At 43.8% G+C, this 16,553-nt stretch overlaps 1 protein-coding gene across 3 annotated transcripts in view; it reads right to left on the reverse strand.

Annotated features, from left to right (window-relative positions):
- Positions 1-876: 876 nt before the first annotated feature.
- cadpsa (Ca2+-dependent activator protein for secretion a) overlaps positions 877-16,553 on the reverse strand; it is a 153,164-nt gene continuing 137,487 nt past the window's right edge. For all 3 annotated transcript variants that reach the window (XM_014133443.3, XM_014133441.3, XM_082959316.1), the window contains 2 exons: positions 3,268-3,372; positions 877-2,516 (listed from right to left, as the gene is read on the reverse strand). In XM_014133443.3, coding sequence (XP_013988918.2) covers positions 2,343-2,516; positions 3,268-3,372 — 279 coding nt within the window. In that variant the 3' untranslated portion in view covers positions 877-2,342. The remainder of the gene's footprint in view (positions 2,517-3,267; positions 3,373-16,553) is intronic.

Consider the following 16,553-nt stretch of genomic DNA (forward strand, 5'->3'; position numbering starts at 1 on the left):
ACACATTAGAAGGGACTGTGACAAGACTGCAATTGAAAACAATGCATCTCTTTTTTTCTACACACACAATTATTACCTGATGATTTTCCCTGATAATACACCTTTCCCATATTCAGTCAATTGACATATTTTGGACAACTCATTTCTACTCTCAATTACCTGCAATGACAAAATATGTTTTCACCCTTCATCCAGACCATAGGCTTGCTCTCGAGTAAGACACATGATTTGCTTGTTTTTTGTTTTGAATCACCTCATTCCCACAATACTGGGTCTAAATCTTGTTTTTGTCCATTTTTCTAAGAAGGATTTGTTGTTCGCCCTTCTTCTCTGAAATAATTAAAAATATCTCTCTTCTTTTAATTTGTGGCTTTATTAAATTTAATCCCCTTGACTTTACTGATATCTGTCATCTTGGCCCTGATTACTTTTTTTTGCAGAATAATTTTAATCTGGTGGAGATCTGGCAAAGTCCATATCATCTTTGGCCATTCTTCCAATCTTCTTCTGGGCTGTAATATAAACTCTGAAGATGAGTGATGGTTTAATCCAACACACTAATCTCAGACTCTTTTCTTAGGACATTACTGTGACAGGAAGGGGGGTAGACAAGGGGTTACAAGGGCAGGGTTTTTTAAATATGTTTTTTAATATGTGTTGTGCATTCAGGTTCAGGGAATCTGTTAACCTCATCAGTTTGAATATGTTTTTCTTTACATAACTCTCTACATAACTATTTACATTAACTCTTTACATTAATTTGTATGGGCAGATTAGTTACATTTCCTACAAGTAATGTTACTATTGAAGTGTCACTTCAATTTCCAGGACTTCACAAGATAACAACAATAACAACAAAGACACATGAAAAAGCAGTATGTTTGTACAGATAGTTGTATTTTTATTTTGTTGGCCCCAGTTCTGTAGCCTGGGTGCCAGTCTGTTTCTGCTCTCTTGTCAACTGCTTAGGAAATTGGTTTGACAATGACAATGGAGAACGCAAAAGCACAAACAGATCTGGGACCAGGCTACCAGTTTTGTAGCCTCCCGTAAGGCAGAAGCACAATGACTCCAGCAGTAACTTTACACAGAGAACAAAAACGCTTTTTGTGAGGATACATGGGACATACAGTAACTGCACAAGGGGCAATGCACAGTGTGTGTATATAGAAAACAACATCAACGGCAGAGAAAAGACTGGCATACATCATCTCTCACAATCCAGATATAAAAGTGTGGAAACATCTCCTGGAATGGCTGAAGTATAGGGGACACAGAAGAAAGTCTCTTTTCCCTTTGTGATTTCATATTTTTGTGCTGAGTGCTATTATACACAGTGAGCTTCAAAAATATCGGGACTGTGACAAATGTGTTGTTGTTTTGGCTCTGCACTCCAGCACTTTGGATTTGAAATAATACAATGACTTGTAAATAAGAGTATAATATGTTTCTTAACACTTCTACATTAATGTTCACACGATATGGAGGAAAATAGCCTCAAATTAAAGCTAACAGTCTGCACTTTAACCTCACTGTCATTGAATCATTAAAATCCAAAGTGCTGGAGTACAGAGCCAAAACAACAAAACATTTGTCACTGTCCCAATACTTTTGGAGCTCACTGTTACTAAAATATATATATTAAAAAATAAATAAATTTTAAACATAAAATGATCAATAAATACATCCACAAGATATAACAATGAAACAATGAAAATATTGCATTTAACAAAAAAAATGACATTGTTTAAAAAAGGGGGCTAAATGTTTTACCAGTGAGGGAACATTTTTGTAGTAGTACTGAATTCAGTCGACAAAAGTCAATTCTACATCGATGTTGTTAAGAGAGGACTGATAGCTACGTTTTATAATGTATTGTAACCTAGATACAAACAGGTTGACTGTCTGACTGTGGTTTGGTTCCCTTTAGCCAGTAGACATTCGCTCTGAGAGGAATAAGAACAATAGGTCCTACTCTCCTCCTCACAATGATGTACCATTACTGTTTTCACAGTACGTTAACAAAGCGCCTCAACAGGTTTGCATTCAACATGGACACACCAAGCATTACCCCTAATCATTGTACTCAACACCACATACACATGGTTCTCCATATTGCTTAGGAACATTCAGGAGTGAATTTAGGAGAATGAGCCAGAAATCTCTGCTAACTTGTTTCATAAAACACCTACACTTTAGTTAAACAATTAAATATATTTCAAAATTCTAATGACTAATATCATTATAATTTCTGTATTCAGTTATTAATTTGTATTTTTGTTCCATTGTGGGTATTTCTATCTGACAGAGATAGAATGGCTCCTTCATCCCGTGATGTTGATCTAGACATCATCATCGTCTTCATCACTGTCCTTCATGGATATGCCCGCCATCCCTCCTTCCCTCACCGACGCCGTGGCCTCCTCCAGGGTCAGTCTGTTCCTCACCGTGTCATACATGTTACTGTTCAGCGTGGAGTCCAGGACGCCCTGCAGCCGGAAGTCACGGTACGTTTTCTGGAACAAGAGAGTAGAGAGGGTCAGGGTTGGGACTAGCACACAGAGGAAGCATTCTCAGTCAGTTGCTAAGGCAAGAGAGGACATGATGCCAGGAATGCACTGCAATGTTTGGGTACATCTCGATTGTCTAGGGTGGCCTCCTTTCCTCATCTCCTTTCTCCATCTGAATCATTAAAGAATTAGACAGGTGACAGCAGACAGGTGTTACAATGTGTTCACCTAACCTGAGTTTTCATTTCAGTAAAAATGCAGCGGACACAATGAGAAGAGGACACTTAATTGTTCACAATATTTTAGACCTTTAGCAAATTACCCATGAGTAGCATTTTCCCAAAAGACACGTGTACTAAATCATCAATACACAAGGCACTAAAACTATATGTAAAATGTCAGGCCAGATCCCATGCATGCATGTACTGATCAGCCCTCACCAGTCACTACTGCATGTATAGGGAGAAAGTCTCTCAGAGAACAGAAATAAATGTGTGACGTGATGTTATGCTGGTAGGACTTGTTACTGCTCACACTGAAATATTAATACAGGGCAGAGAACCAATTGTTGTCAGTACTAGGCTTTATATCAACCCAAGAGAAGGTAGATCACAACTCATTTAATAAAGGTCACAGATTAAGACGAGAAATGTTGGAATTCTACAATACTTTATTGTGATATCGATCGATCTATATATTTAACTTTGAATGAATGACCAATTGGTTTGGGAGGCCCTGGTTGCTGAGCCTGTCTTACCTTGGCTACTCTGATTAGGATCTTGAGCTGGTAGACATGGAGCTGCAGGTCCATCCGGTCAGTTAGCCACGTACCTAGGAGGTTCATGGTGCTGGTGTACCATTGCTGCAACACAAAAACACAGCATTCTCCAGCAAAACACACACACACACGTGCACACACAGACAACCAGAATACAGAAAAAGAGCAGAACCAGCATTTCATCGGAATTTACACTCTCACTCCTTCAGGCCCTCTGTCTTTCTCCTCTCATCTCTATCCCCCTCTCATTCTCTCTCCATCTCAACAACTCCTTCTCTGTCTCTTTCACTCACTCATTCCCCTCTGACTGAGTCCCTCTCGCTGTCTCCCTCTCTCAGCTGAGGGGAGAGTAAACTGGAAGAAGTTCTTCTATAACCGGAGCAGCTAGTCGGAGAAGCTAGCCGAGAGGCTCCAGATGTTTATCTGTGGGCTGAGTCCTGTTTGAAGTCTAATTGATTGGTAATGATCAGAGCAGGCTGATGCTAATTAGAGTGGACCAGTGCTCAACAGTCAGAGAGAAGCGAGGAGGAGGGGGACATATCTGGGGTGACTGAGTTTGCGTTGCTGAAATTCACTCTGTCAACGAAAGGCCTTCTGCACTGTCCTTTTTACACATGTACAAAAAAGACTCAAGAAATATGAGAACAATTTTTCAGTCCACACAGAAAATGTTCTATCAGGGAGCTCAATAGAAAGTAGGTATCAGTAGCTACTTAACGTTTCAAGTGAACATACCCCAGTAGTGACAACAGTATACACATCTTCAGTTCCTGCTCCACGAGGTGACGATGTAGCTACTCCTTGGAGTTGTGCTAGGGTAAGTAAGAGTACAACATAAAGGCCTGAATCACTGTGGTGACCTGCTGCGTGTGTATCACTGCAGCAGCTTCCTCTCTGCCGCTCTGTGCCTGTGAAGGTATCGCCATGGCAGCAGGGCTGTGATCTCGGCCCAAGCACGACCCCCCATCTAGAGGCCAGGCCTGGAGTGACTGTTCTCTCCCTCTCCCACACTCTCATCTTTTCCCTCCGCCGGTCTTCCATCTCTCCCTGTCAGCCTTAGCCTCCACATGCTCTCCTCTCTTTATCTTTGCTCAACTCTCTCACTCACTTTCATAACCTCTGAATAGGGTTATTTCATCACTCCCCCCACCCATTATTACACTCTTCTGTCACATTCTCCTTCCCAGTCTCAGTTCTGATAATAACCTTCAGTCATCTTCTAGAGAACACTGGTAATTTATGATCAAATATGACATTTCATATCAAACAGAAGCTTCTAAGAGGTTTCTCTTGAGTTGACCACATTCCACAGCGAAGCAGAAATGAGGAGTAGTGGGATATATATATGTGTGGGTGTGTGTGCTCAAGGGAAACTTGGAGACAGACGAACTCTGATGCCAGGCTTGTGAAATGAACAGTGATGGCACTCTCGCTTTGTTCAACTATGAACAGACTAACAAACCCTAACCAATTTCTCAGAGCAGATGAACACACCCAGGCACTCACTCTTTTTAGGCTCGATTGGGATCAGCAGGAGGCTAGCAGCTGACAGCCAAAACACATGTAATATGGCTCTGAATAAATAATGTCAAAACCCAACAGGGACAAAATCTGTGACATTCTAACGAGTTCTGATATTAGGGATTGGATAATGGAGGTTTTGGGGGGTTGTGCATCTTTGTGTGTGCTTGTGTGTGTTCGTGTGCGTACGGGTAGGAGTTCCACTGCTTCATCACACACATACATACATGAACATCTGCAGGACCCATCCCCCTTGGCGTGACGAGCTGGGAGGCAGTGAGACCTCCTGCCCCCTGCAACACCAACCTCCTCCCCATGCCCCTTCACCACCACCACCACCACCACCACCACACACAACACCCGGCCTTGAACCTGGTGTTCACACTCATATCTGACATGTTACAGGAAGCCATAACGCCTGGCAGGGGGGCAACCAACAGAATTCAGTGCAAATCTGCACACCCCTCCCCTTGTATCCCAATGCATACACACATACACCCGTCCCACAAATACACACACATGAATACATTCACATACGTGCACATACACACATGCATATACAAACACCCTCCCTTTGCTTTCACACACCTCATGGGTCCTCACCCCTCCTTTGCGAGGCTGGGACAGAGGACTGGTAAGGGGTCGGCTTAGGCCTTTGTGCTGGGCCCCCAAAAATCACAAAAAAGCAGGAATGCTGGAGGAGAGGCAGGGCCCTCCATGGGGGGTACAGGGGGATTACAAGCAACCTGCGACTCTGCCTCTTTCTGCCCTTGCTGGTGGTAATGTGTGTGTGTGTGTGTGTGTGTGTGTGTGTGTGTGTGTGTGTGTGTGTGTGTGTGTGTGTGTGTGTGTGTGTGTGTGTGTGTGTGTGTGTGTGTGTGTCAGTGCTACATACCAGATTGGATCTGGTCTGAACGGGCTGGGACCTTGTAGTAGGAGTGAGTGTACTGTATGTGTGTGTGTGTCAGTGCTCCACAGATTGGGCCTGGTTGGTGCGAGGCTGGGGTGTGTAGTAGGTGTCCTGCTGGAACCCAGCTGTGTCTGCAATTAGCGGGAGGCATGGAATGATGATTGTTGCTGCGACAATGCTAATGCAAAGCGACAGGCTTAGTTCTAAAGGAGAGGGGAGGTCGCTGTGTTTCAGAGAGACATAATGCACCACTACTTTTTCCCCACACACACACACACACACACACACACACACACACACACACACACACACACACACACACCACACACACACACACACACACACACACACACACACACACACACACACACACACACACACACACACACACATTCACATTAGTACGCCTCCACTCTCCAAGCTCCTTAAAATGAAAACCAAACATTCTTAAAAAATCCATTAAAGAGTGGTAGGGCCGATCGAAGTCACAACCTTTCTCCAGCACTCCTGGCCAGGATGTCTAGTGCAGGGCTTTGTTAGTGGTTAAAAAGAGCTGTCCACACTGGTCTAGCTGGCAACTCGGGCCGCTAAATTAGGCCCCCCAGTGGGCGGCTGAGGGGAGGACCCGGGGGTTGAGAAGTCTTTAAATCTGACTACAAGACATTATGCACTTACGACAAAGGGGCAGAGTAATCCTACCTGCTTGCTTTTCACCACTGCTGCCTGCCTGTTATTGTCTGCTTTATAGCTCATGAGAGGAGGCCCATTGATGACGGAACTCAATTACCATAGTAACCCACACCGGTGACCCCCAGGTCCCCCCCCCCCCCCCCCCGTCTCCCCCCCATTAGGGCTAAGCTGACCCCAGGGGTAGTCAGTCCTTTCACAGGAAGCTGACGGCCCTAACCATGTCCCTCCACGCTGGGAGAGCACCGCCACTGCTGTAGCCCTCAGATCCTGCCAGCGCCCTGCGCTCTGCTCTAACCGCTCTCCTTTCTACTCCTCTAAACCTCGGGGAGCGCAGTGCTCTGAATGGCAGAATTGAAATAAAGTTTCAGGCTCAGCAAGCTTATGGGCTTCAAACTGTTCTGATTGTGCCGCCTGTACAAAGGAGAGCCCAGCCAACAATTCATACGCTTCAGCGCAACCTTAAGTGGAACAAAAATCCTCTGTGTGTGCCCAACCACTACTAGATCGCTATGATAATCAGTCTTTCTTTAAAATAAATTTGAAATAAATCAGGTTAACAATAAATGTTCTTTGCATATCTAACACAAGGCTAACATAAATGTTTATATCAAATGGAAGCAAGCGAGAGGGACTCAATCGTTTCTGAACTGTTTTCTGTTGAAATCCGAGTCTCTCACAAAAGCACCAGTCACATTACACTAGTGAGTGTCAGTTGAACTGATTACAGTGTCCAAATAAGAGAGTAATTTACAAAAACATGGTTAAAAAAAGAGAGAAAGAGCTTGTTGTGAGGAACGAAACGGTTGGAATTATGGACTACGCAGCGTCATTGAGTAAACACACAATAAAGGACAGAAAAGCTCAGTGGAGAAAAAACAGAGCCACGGTCTGAGCAAAGTGAGCCATTCTCCTCACAAAAGGCCGCTTAGAGACGGATTGAGGGGCTCAGAATGACGGGTAAAACACTTGTGGGCTTCAGACTCTATAGGGGGAGCGAAATGGAATAAGCCAGCAAGCACTTGAGGATCCCGCCGAGCACCTGAATGGGAAGGAGGGACGGGGGGGCGGAGAGGGGGTGCAGAAGGTGAATGGCCTGCCTTTCGGGACCAATTTGTCTCTTTTCACCGTTTTCCCCTGCCTCTCCGCTGACAGATGTACAAAGAGGGACCCGCACTGAGCCTCTCATCCACACGCACCCGCAAGCAGCTGTCACTTTTGTCAGACAAGTTAATCAAACAAATGCCACCATACCTCCCTTTAGATAAAGAGGGAGAAAGAGAGGGAAACAGAGAAAGAAAGACACAGGGAGAGAACGAAAGAGAGAAAGCAAGAAAGAGAGAGAGAAAATTGTGTGTGTATGTAATGTATGTGTGATCAACCAACCTGATCACCCCCCTTCACCGAACAGTGGGACTTGTCCCACTCAACATAAAAGACAGCTTCATTTAACTTCCATTTCCCTCATCTTATGTTATTCATCCATTCCTGCCCTCATTTGGTTTTGACCACTGACATGGACCTCTGGCCCTCTGGGGTAAGTCAGAAGGGATTTATGCCAGAGTCTGAGATCACAGTGAGGGTAGATGGATGGAAACAAAATGCTCCCTCAGTAATTATAAAGAGTCTAAGCTGCTTACAGGCTTCATTAAAAGGAAGCGAAACCTTTTGACATATTTTCAACAGTCACAGTGAATCAATATACTACCTGTTTGTTATCCTTAGTCTTTTTTTATTCTACCCTACTATTGTTCAGATTCATCATCCATTCTAGAGACTCTTTTCACTATTGGTTTATATCAACATAATGAGATCATGGGTTTACATGGAAAAAACACATCATAGTGGTCCTCTGTGGCTGCGTTGGTAGAGCACAGAACTTGCAATTTCAAGATTGCAGGTTCAATTCCCGCTGGGACCACCAATATTAAAACGTATGCATGCACTACTGTAAGTCACTTTGAAAAAAAGCACCTGCTAAATAGCAGATATTATTATATTATTACATATATGTTTTTTTAATATCTTAAGAATAGCCTGCGTTATGTTAACATGTCCTCATCCCCTTAAGCCATAAACACATTTCTTCAACCAAATTTGTGACAGTGTAGATTTTCCAAGAGTAAATTACGCTTTTGTTTTAATAGTAAACATGTTCGCTTCTCTTTTTGTTGATGTAATTTGATATGAAGTTAATCCAACTGATAAAGATCAACAGCACTAAACAAAACATTTAAATAAATAAAATATAACATGTCATGAATATAGTATAGTCTTCAATAAGGCCAAAACAGTATTTCATTTGTAAAAGTGAAAAAACGAATTCTCCAACATTAAACACTGGATGGTGAAGAACAACAGCAGCTAAATCATGGGTAGCACTTTATAATAACTTCATCTAGCTTATTCATCATTTATTATTCATTACTCCATTCATAAGACGTTTAATATTATGCTTTTTTGGCTGAGAGTTACCTTTTTCGTGGAGTTCGCAAACCGGAACTCCCATTTCTAACAAGAACTCAAATGTTAAATAGTTTAATAGTTCTGGGTTGACCGAGATTAGACTACTCTAAAGAAGGACTGCAATCCACACTTTGGTTTTGGTAGAAAAGTCACTGCCATGAAACGCTTATGTTAGCATTTTCAGACTAAAAACTTTATTACAACAGTGTGACTGCTTTGGAATAAAATGTTCAATATATTTTCTTAAGCATCCAATGTATTGTGAGTTTATTGTTTAACCATTGATATGTTTTAGGGGCCATTTTGAGACCTTAAGCAGCATCAGGTACTGCTGGAATGTCTACCAATGGCATGTCAATCTTCTGTGAGAAATTACACTAGTCATTCAAAACATTTATAAAGTATTTATGAAGTATACAGTGCATTTGGAAAGTATTCAGACCCCTTGACTTTTTCCACTTTGTTACATTACAACCTTATTCAACCTTTTTCTCAATCTACACATTACCCAATAATGACAAAGCAAAACAGGTTCAGAAAATGTTGCCAATTTATAAAAAAATAAAAATGGAAATATCACATTTACATAAGTATTCAGACCCTTTACTCAGTACTTTGTTAAAGCACCTTTGGTAGTGATCACAGCCTTGAGTCTTCTTGGGTATTATAAGGTAAGACCCAAGTGCAGACTGTGTGAAGTAACATTGTTTATTGTAACAATGGGGCAGGCAGATGACAGGTCAAGGCAGGCAGCGGTCGATAATCCAGAGTAGAGGCCAAGGTACAGGAAGGCAGGCAAGCTCAGGGTCAGGTCAGGCAGAGATCGGTAATCCAGAGGTGGAGCAAGGTACAGGACGGCAGGCAGGCTCAGGGTCAGGCAGAGTGGTCAGGCGGGCGGGTACAGGGTCAGGACAGACAAGGGTCAAAAACCAGGAGGACAAGAAAAAGAGAGACTAGGGAAAAACAGGAGCTGAGACAAAATGTGGGTAGGCTTGAACAAACAAGACGAGCTGGCACAGACAGACAGAAAAAACAGGTATACATACACAGAGGATAAGTGGGGAAGATGGGCGACACCTGGAGGGGGTGGAGACAAGCACAAGGACAGGTGAAACAGATCAGGGCGTGACAGGTATGACACTACAAGCTTAGCACACCTGTATTTGGGGAGTTTCTCCCATTCCTCTCTGCAGATCCTCTCAAGCTCTGTCAGGTTGGATGAGAAGCATTGCTGCACAGCTATTTTCAGGTCTCTCCAGAGATGTTCAATTGTGTTCAAGTCCGGGCTCTGACTGGGCTTCTCAAGGACATTCAGAATTGTCCCAAAGCCACTCCTGCATTGTCTTGGCTGTGTGCTGAGGGCCATTGTCCTGTTGGAAGGTGAACATTCACCCAATCTGAGGTCCTGAGCACTCTGGAGCAGGTTTTCATCAAGGATCTCTGTACTTTGCTCAGTTTATCTTTCCCTCGATCCTGACTAGTCTCCCAGTCCCTGCCGCTGAAGAACATCCCCACAGCATGATGCTGCCACCGCCATGCTTCACTGTAGGGATGGTGCCAGGTTTCCTCCAGATGTGACACATGGCATTCAGGCAAAAGAGTTCAATGTTGGTTTCATCAGACCAGAGAATCTTTTTTCTCATGGTATGAGTGTCCTTTAGGTGGCTTTTGGCAAACTCCAAGCACGCTGTTATGTGCCTTTTACTGAGGAGTGGCTTCCGTCTGGCCACTACCATAAAGGCTTGATTGGTGGAGTGCTGCAGAGATGGTTGTCCTTCTGGAAGGTTCTCCCATCTCCTCAGAGGAACTCTGGAGCTCTGTCAGAGTGACCATCGGGTTCTTCGTCATCTCCCTGACAAAGGTCCTTCTCCCCCAATTGCTCAGTTTGGCCGGGGGGGAGCTCTAGAAAATGTATTGTTGGTTCCAAACTTCTTCCATTTAAGAATGATGGAGGGCACATATTCTTGGGGACCCTTTAATGCTGCAGAAATGTTTTGGTACCCTTCCCCAGATCCTTGCCTCGACACAATCCTATCTCAGAGCTCTAAGGACAATTCCTCCAACCTCAAGGCTTAGTTTTTGCTCTGACATGCACTGTCAACTATGGGACATTATATCAAATCAAATAACATTTTATTGGTCCCATACACATGGTTAGCAGATGTTAATGCGAGGGTAGCGAAATGCTTGTGCTTCTAGTTCCAACAGTGCAGTAATATCTAACAAGTAATATCTAACAATTCCCCACCAACTACCTAATACACACAAATCTAAAGGGGTGAATGAAAATATATACATATAAATATATGGATGAGCGATGGTCGAGCGGCATAGGCAAGGTGCAATAGATGGTATAAAATACAGTATATACATGTAATATGAATAAAGTAAGATATGTAAACATTATTAAAGTGGCATTATTTAAAGTGACTAGTGATACATTTATTAAAGTGTCCAGTGATTGGGTCTCAGTGTAGGCAACAGCCTCTCTGAGTTAGTGATGGCTATTTAACAGTCTGATGGCCTTGAGCTACAAGCGTTTTTTCATTCTCTCGGTCCCAGCTTTGATGCACCTGTACTGACCTCTCCTTCTGCATGATGGTGGTGTGAACAGACAGTGGCTCGGGTGGTTGTTGTCCTTGATGATCTTTTTAGCCTTTTTGGCCGAGTGCCCTCACCTCCTCCCTGTAGGCTGTCTGTGACAACGGGTGTTGTAGGGGTCATGGAGGGCAGGTAGGTTTCCCCCGGGGATGCGTTGTGCAGACCGCATCAACCTCTGGAGAGCCTTGCGGTTGAGGGTGGTGCAGTTGCCGTACCAGGCTGTGATACAGTCCGACAGGATGCTCTCGATTGTGCATCTGTAAAAATTAGTCATATTTTGGGTGACAGGCCAGATTTCTTCAGCCTCCTGAGGTTGAAGAGGCGCTGTTGCGCCTTCTTCACTACACTGTTTGTGTGGGTACACCATTTCAGTTTGTCTGTGACGTGTACGCCCAGGAACTTAAAACTTTCCACTTTCTCCACTGCTGTCCCTTCGATGTGGATGGGGGGGTGCTCCCTCTGCTGTTTCCTGAAGTCCACGATCATCTCCTTTGTTTTTTGTTGACGTTGAGTGAGAGGTTGTTTTCCTGACACCACACTCTGAGTGCCCTCACCTCCTCCCTGTAGACTGTCTCGTCATTGTTGGTTATCAAGTCCACTACTGTTGTGTCATCTGCAAACTTGATGATTGAGTTGGAGGCTTGCGTGGCCATGCAGTCATGGGTGAACAGGGAGTACAGGAGAGGCCTGAGCACACACCTTTGTGGGGCCCCAGTGTTGAGGGTCAGCGAAGTGGAGATGTTGTTTCCTACCTTCACCACCTGGGGTCGGCCCGTCAGAAAGTCCAGGACCCAGTTGCACAGGGAGGGGTTGAGACCCAGGGCCTCCAGCTTGATGATGAGCTTAGAGGGTACTATGGTGTCGAATGGTGAGCTGTAGTCAATGAACAGCATTCTTAGATAGGTATTATTTTTGTCCAGATGGGATAGGGCAGTGTGCAGTGTGATGGCGATTGCATCATCTGTGGACCTGTTGGGGCAGTATGCAAACTGAAGTGGGTCTAGGGTGGCCGGTAAGGTGGTGGTGATATAATCCTTGACTAGCCTCTCAAAGCACTTCATGATGACAGAAGTGAGTGCTATGGGGCGGTAGTCATTTAGTTCAGTTGTCTTTGCCTTCTTGGGTACAGGAACAATGGGCTTGAAGCATGTGGGGACAACAGACTGGGATAGGGAGCGATTAAATATGTCTGTAAACACACCAGCCAGCTGGTCTGTGCATGCTCTGAGGACACAGCTATGGATGCCTTCTGGGCCAGCAGCCCTGCGAGGGTTAACACATTTAAATGTTTTACTCACATCAGCCACTGAGAAGGAGAGGGGGGAGGCACATACTTTGTTAGCGAGCCAAGACGGTGGCACTGTATTATCCTCAAAGCGGGTAAAGAAGGTGTTTAGTTTGTCTGGAAGCGTGACGTCGGTATCCGTGACGTGACTGTTTTTGTAGTCTGTGATTTCCTGTAGACCCTGCCACATACGTCTCGTGTCTGAGCCGTTGAATTGCGACTCCACCTTGTCCCTGTACCGGCATTTCTCTTGTTTGATTGCCTTGGGGTGGGAATAACTACACTGTTTATATTCAGCCATATCTCCAGACCTCTTTCCATGGTTAAATGCGGTGGATCGCTCTTTCAGTTTTACGCGAATGCCGCCTTCCATCCACGGTTTCTGGTTAGGGTAGGTTTTAAATGGTCACAGTGGCTACGATGTCTCCAATGCACTTATTTATAAACACACTCACCGAGTCTGCATATAAGTCAATATTGTCCTCTGAGGCTGATTGGAACATATTCCTGTCCGCGTGATCAAAACAATCTTGGAGCGTGGCTTCCGATTGGTCAGACCAGCGTTGAATGGTTCTCGTCACTGGTACATCCTGCTTGAGTTTCTGCCAATAAGCAGGGACGAGCAAGATGGCGTCGTGGTCAGATTTGCCGAAGGGAGTGCGAGGGAGGGCTTTGTATGCACCACGGAAGTTAGAATAGCAGTGGTCAAGAGTATTAGCCCTACATGTCGTGCAATCAACATGCTGATAAAATTTAGGTAGCACTGTTCTCAAATTTGCTTTGTTAAAATCCCCAGCTACAATAAATGCAGCCTCCGGATTTATAGTTTCCAGTTTACATAGAGTTCAGTGAAGTTCCTTGAGGGCCGTCTTGGTGTTCGCTTGAGGGGGGTTGTACACAGCTGTGACAATAACTGACGAGAATTCTCTTGGTAGGTAGAATGGCCGACATTTGATTGTAAGGAATTCTAGTTCGGGTGAGCAGAAGGACTTGAGTTCCTGTATGTTGTTATGATTGCACCAAGAGTTGTTCATCATAAAGCATACACCCTCGCCATTCCTCTTCCCAGTGAGGTGTTTATCTCTGTCGGCGCGATGCATGGAGAAGCTCGGTGGCTGAACCGATTCCGACAACATATCCCGAGAGAGCCATGTTTCCATGAAACAGAGAATGTTACAATCTCTGATGTCTCTCTGGAAGGCAACCCTTGTCTCGAATTTCGTCTACCTTGTTGTCAAGAGACTGGACATTGGCGAGTAGTATACTCGGGAGCGGTAAGTGATGTGCCCATTTACGAAGCCTGACCAGAAGACCGCTCCGTCTGCCCCTTCTCCTTCGCCGTTGTTTTCGGTCAGCTGCTGGGATTAGATCCATTGTCCTGGGTGGTGGTCCGAAGAGAGGATCTGCTTCGGGAAAGTCGTATTCCTGGTCGTAATGTTGGTAAGTTGACATTGCTCTTATATCCAATAGTTCTTCCCAGCTGTATGTAATAAGACTTAAGATTTCCTGGGGTAACAATGTAAGAAGTAATACATAAAAAAATAAAAAATAACGCATAGTTTCCTAAGAACGCGAAGTGAGGCGACCATCTCTGTCGGCGCAATTAAACAGGTGTGTTCTTTTCCAAATCATGTCGAATCAATTGAATATACCACAGGTGGACTCCAATAAAGTTGTAGAAACATCTCAACGATGATCAATAGAAATATGATGCATCTGAGCTCAATTTCGAGTCTCATAGCAAAGAGTCTGAACACTGAAGGTATCTGTTTTTATTTTTAATAAATTTGCAAGCATTTCTAAAACCTGTTTTTGCTTTGTCATTATGGGGTATTGTGTGTAGATTGATGAGGAACAAAAATGTATTTAATCAATTTTAGAATAAGGCTGTAACGTAACAAAATGTGTAAAAAGTCAGGGGTCTGAATACTTTCCGAATACACTGTAAATAGCCGACACTTTAAATGGGGCCACGCAAAAAGACTTAACTAATGATTAGCAATTGGTTTATAAGGAACTATATTAAACACCCTATGAATGATCTTATGAATAATTATTAAATACTTTAAAAGGTGTTAATACTTTTACATTTGTACAGTTAATGATAAAACAATTATGAATCGACTATTTAGTAACCCATTATAAATGCTTTATTACGTGGAGTTATTATAAAGTGCTACCAAATGTACTTTCTTTTCACACTTAATGTCTAAATATACAAACAGCCATGTCTGTCCCGAGAAATTACATTTTACAACTTTACATTAATTGTATTGTAAAAATAAATACATAAATAAGACATTGTATATCTAACGTTGAAATTAAGTAATCTCTTCAACATAGAAACAACTCAGGGTCCTCACCCTAGGTCTCATTAAAACCTTCCTTCCTTCCCTCTATTCAGCTATCCTTCATCTGGCCCTGGCCCTCTCTGTCTGCCTGACCCACCCTGCCACAGTTTACTTTACATGCTGCACAAGAAGCTCAAGTTGATTAAACTGTTCACTTGGCTCTGCGCTTGGCCAGAGCCTGTAAAGTGGTCAAGTGTTTGGGACAGTGAAGTGGTATTGCATCAGGTCTGTCACAGTTATCCTTATCATCATCATCATCATCATCATCATCATGAGCACAAACCAGCAGCAACAGTAGGAAGCAGCAGCACAATCCTCAATCCCAATCCCAATCTCAATCTAACCCCTCCCCCCCTCCCCTCCGCTGCCCCCGCCAGCCATAAACTAGTTTGCTGCGTGGCGATTAAAGCGTTTTAACTTAGTCATAAAGTGCAATCTCGCAGATCTGATAACTACCAAGGTCAACGGAAATACTTCAAATCAATCAATGAGCTGGGCCCTAATCCCCAGGAGGCAGATTAAGTGTATAATTGACCCGTGTAATCTGTGTAGCTGTGGTTGGCCAGGGAACAGCTAGACCTAGCGCCCACCACAGGCAGCTCTCTCTCTGTTCCCTGGTGCTGGAGGCCCACACCAGACAGCTAGCGTATCAGTGCAGCGCTGGATTTGGCCCCGGCTAAAGAGATGTATTTTTTAATCAATGATCTCTGCATTAAGTCGATGAGCCCTTACGTTAAGCACAGCTGTTTTAATCTTCATCTCTTCAGCTGTTCGTTCAAGATCTACCAGAAAGAGTAGTAGGAGGAGGAGGAAAACAAACTCGCTCTCATCCCGCTTCATCCCTCCCTCTCCCCCTTCCCCTCCCCATTTCCCTGCCCCTAAATTTAACAAATTTAGCCATCTGACTGCGAGTATCATCTCTTTATCGCTGCATACAATTTGGTGCTGCTTAGGCAGCTTGGAAAAATCTGTCCTCTGTAAAACCTACAGCACATCACAAAAGCCATCTGTACTTTAGGAACAGTTCTGCAAGATTAATCATTACTGTTGAATAATACCCGCATCACTCTCCCCACACACAAAAACTCACTCACATAGACACACACACATACATGTGAGGACGCACAAACACACACACACACACACACACACACACACACACACACACACACACACACACACACACACACACACACACACACACACACACACACACACACACACACACACCTGTTCAAGTCTCAATTTTCACAAACAAAATTGTATTATTAAAGCAATCACAGAAAGATTGGATTGGGGTATGTAAAAATGGCATAAATTAAATAGTATTTTTCTCACTGAATGCAATAACAATTAAAAAAAAAGTTGTTTTACCCTCTTGGCATTTGCACATTGAGCTATAGAGCTGTGCCTAGACAGCAATCTTTACTGACAGAGAAGAGGT

This window comes from Salmo salar, chromosome 12, assembly GCF_965601325.2.
Source record: "Salmo salar chromosome 12, fSalSal1, whole genome shotgun sequence".
Lineage (NCBI taxonomy): Eukaryota > Metazoa > Chordata > Actinopteri > Salmoniformes > Salmonidae > Salmo > Salmo salar.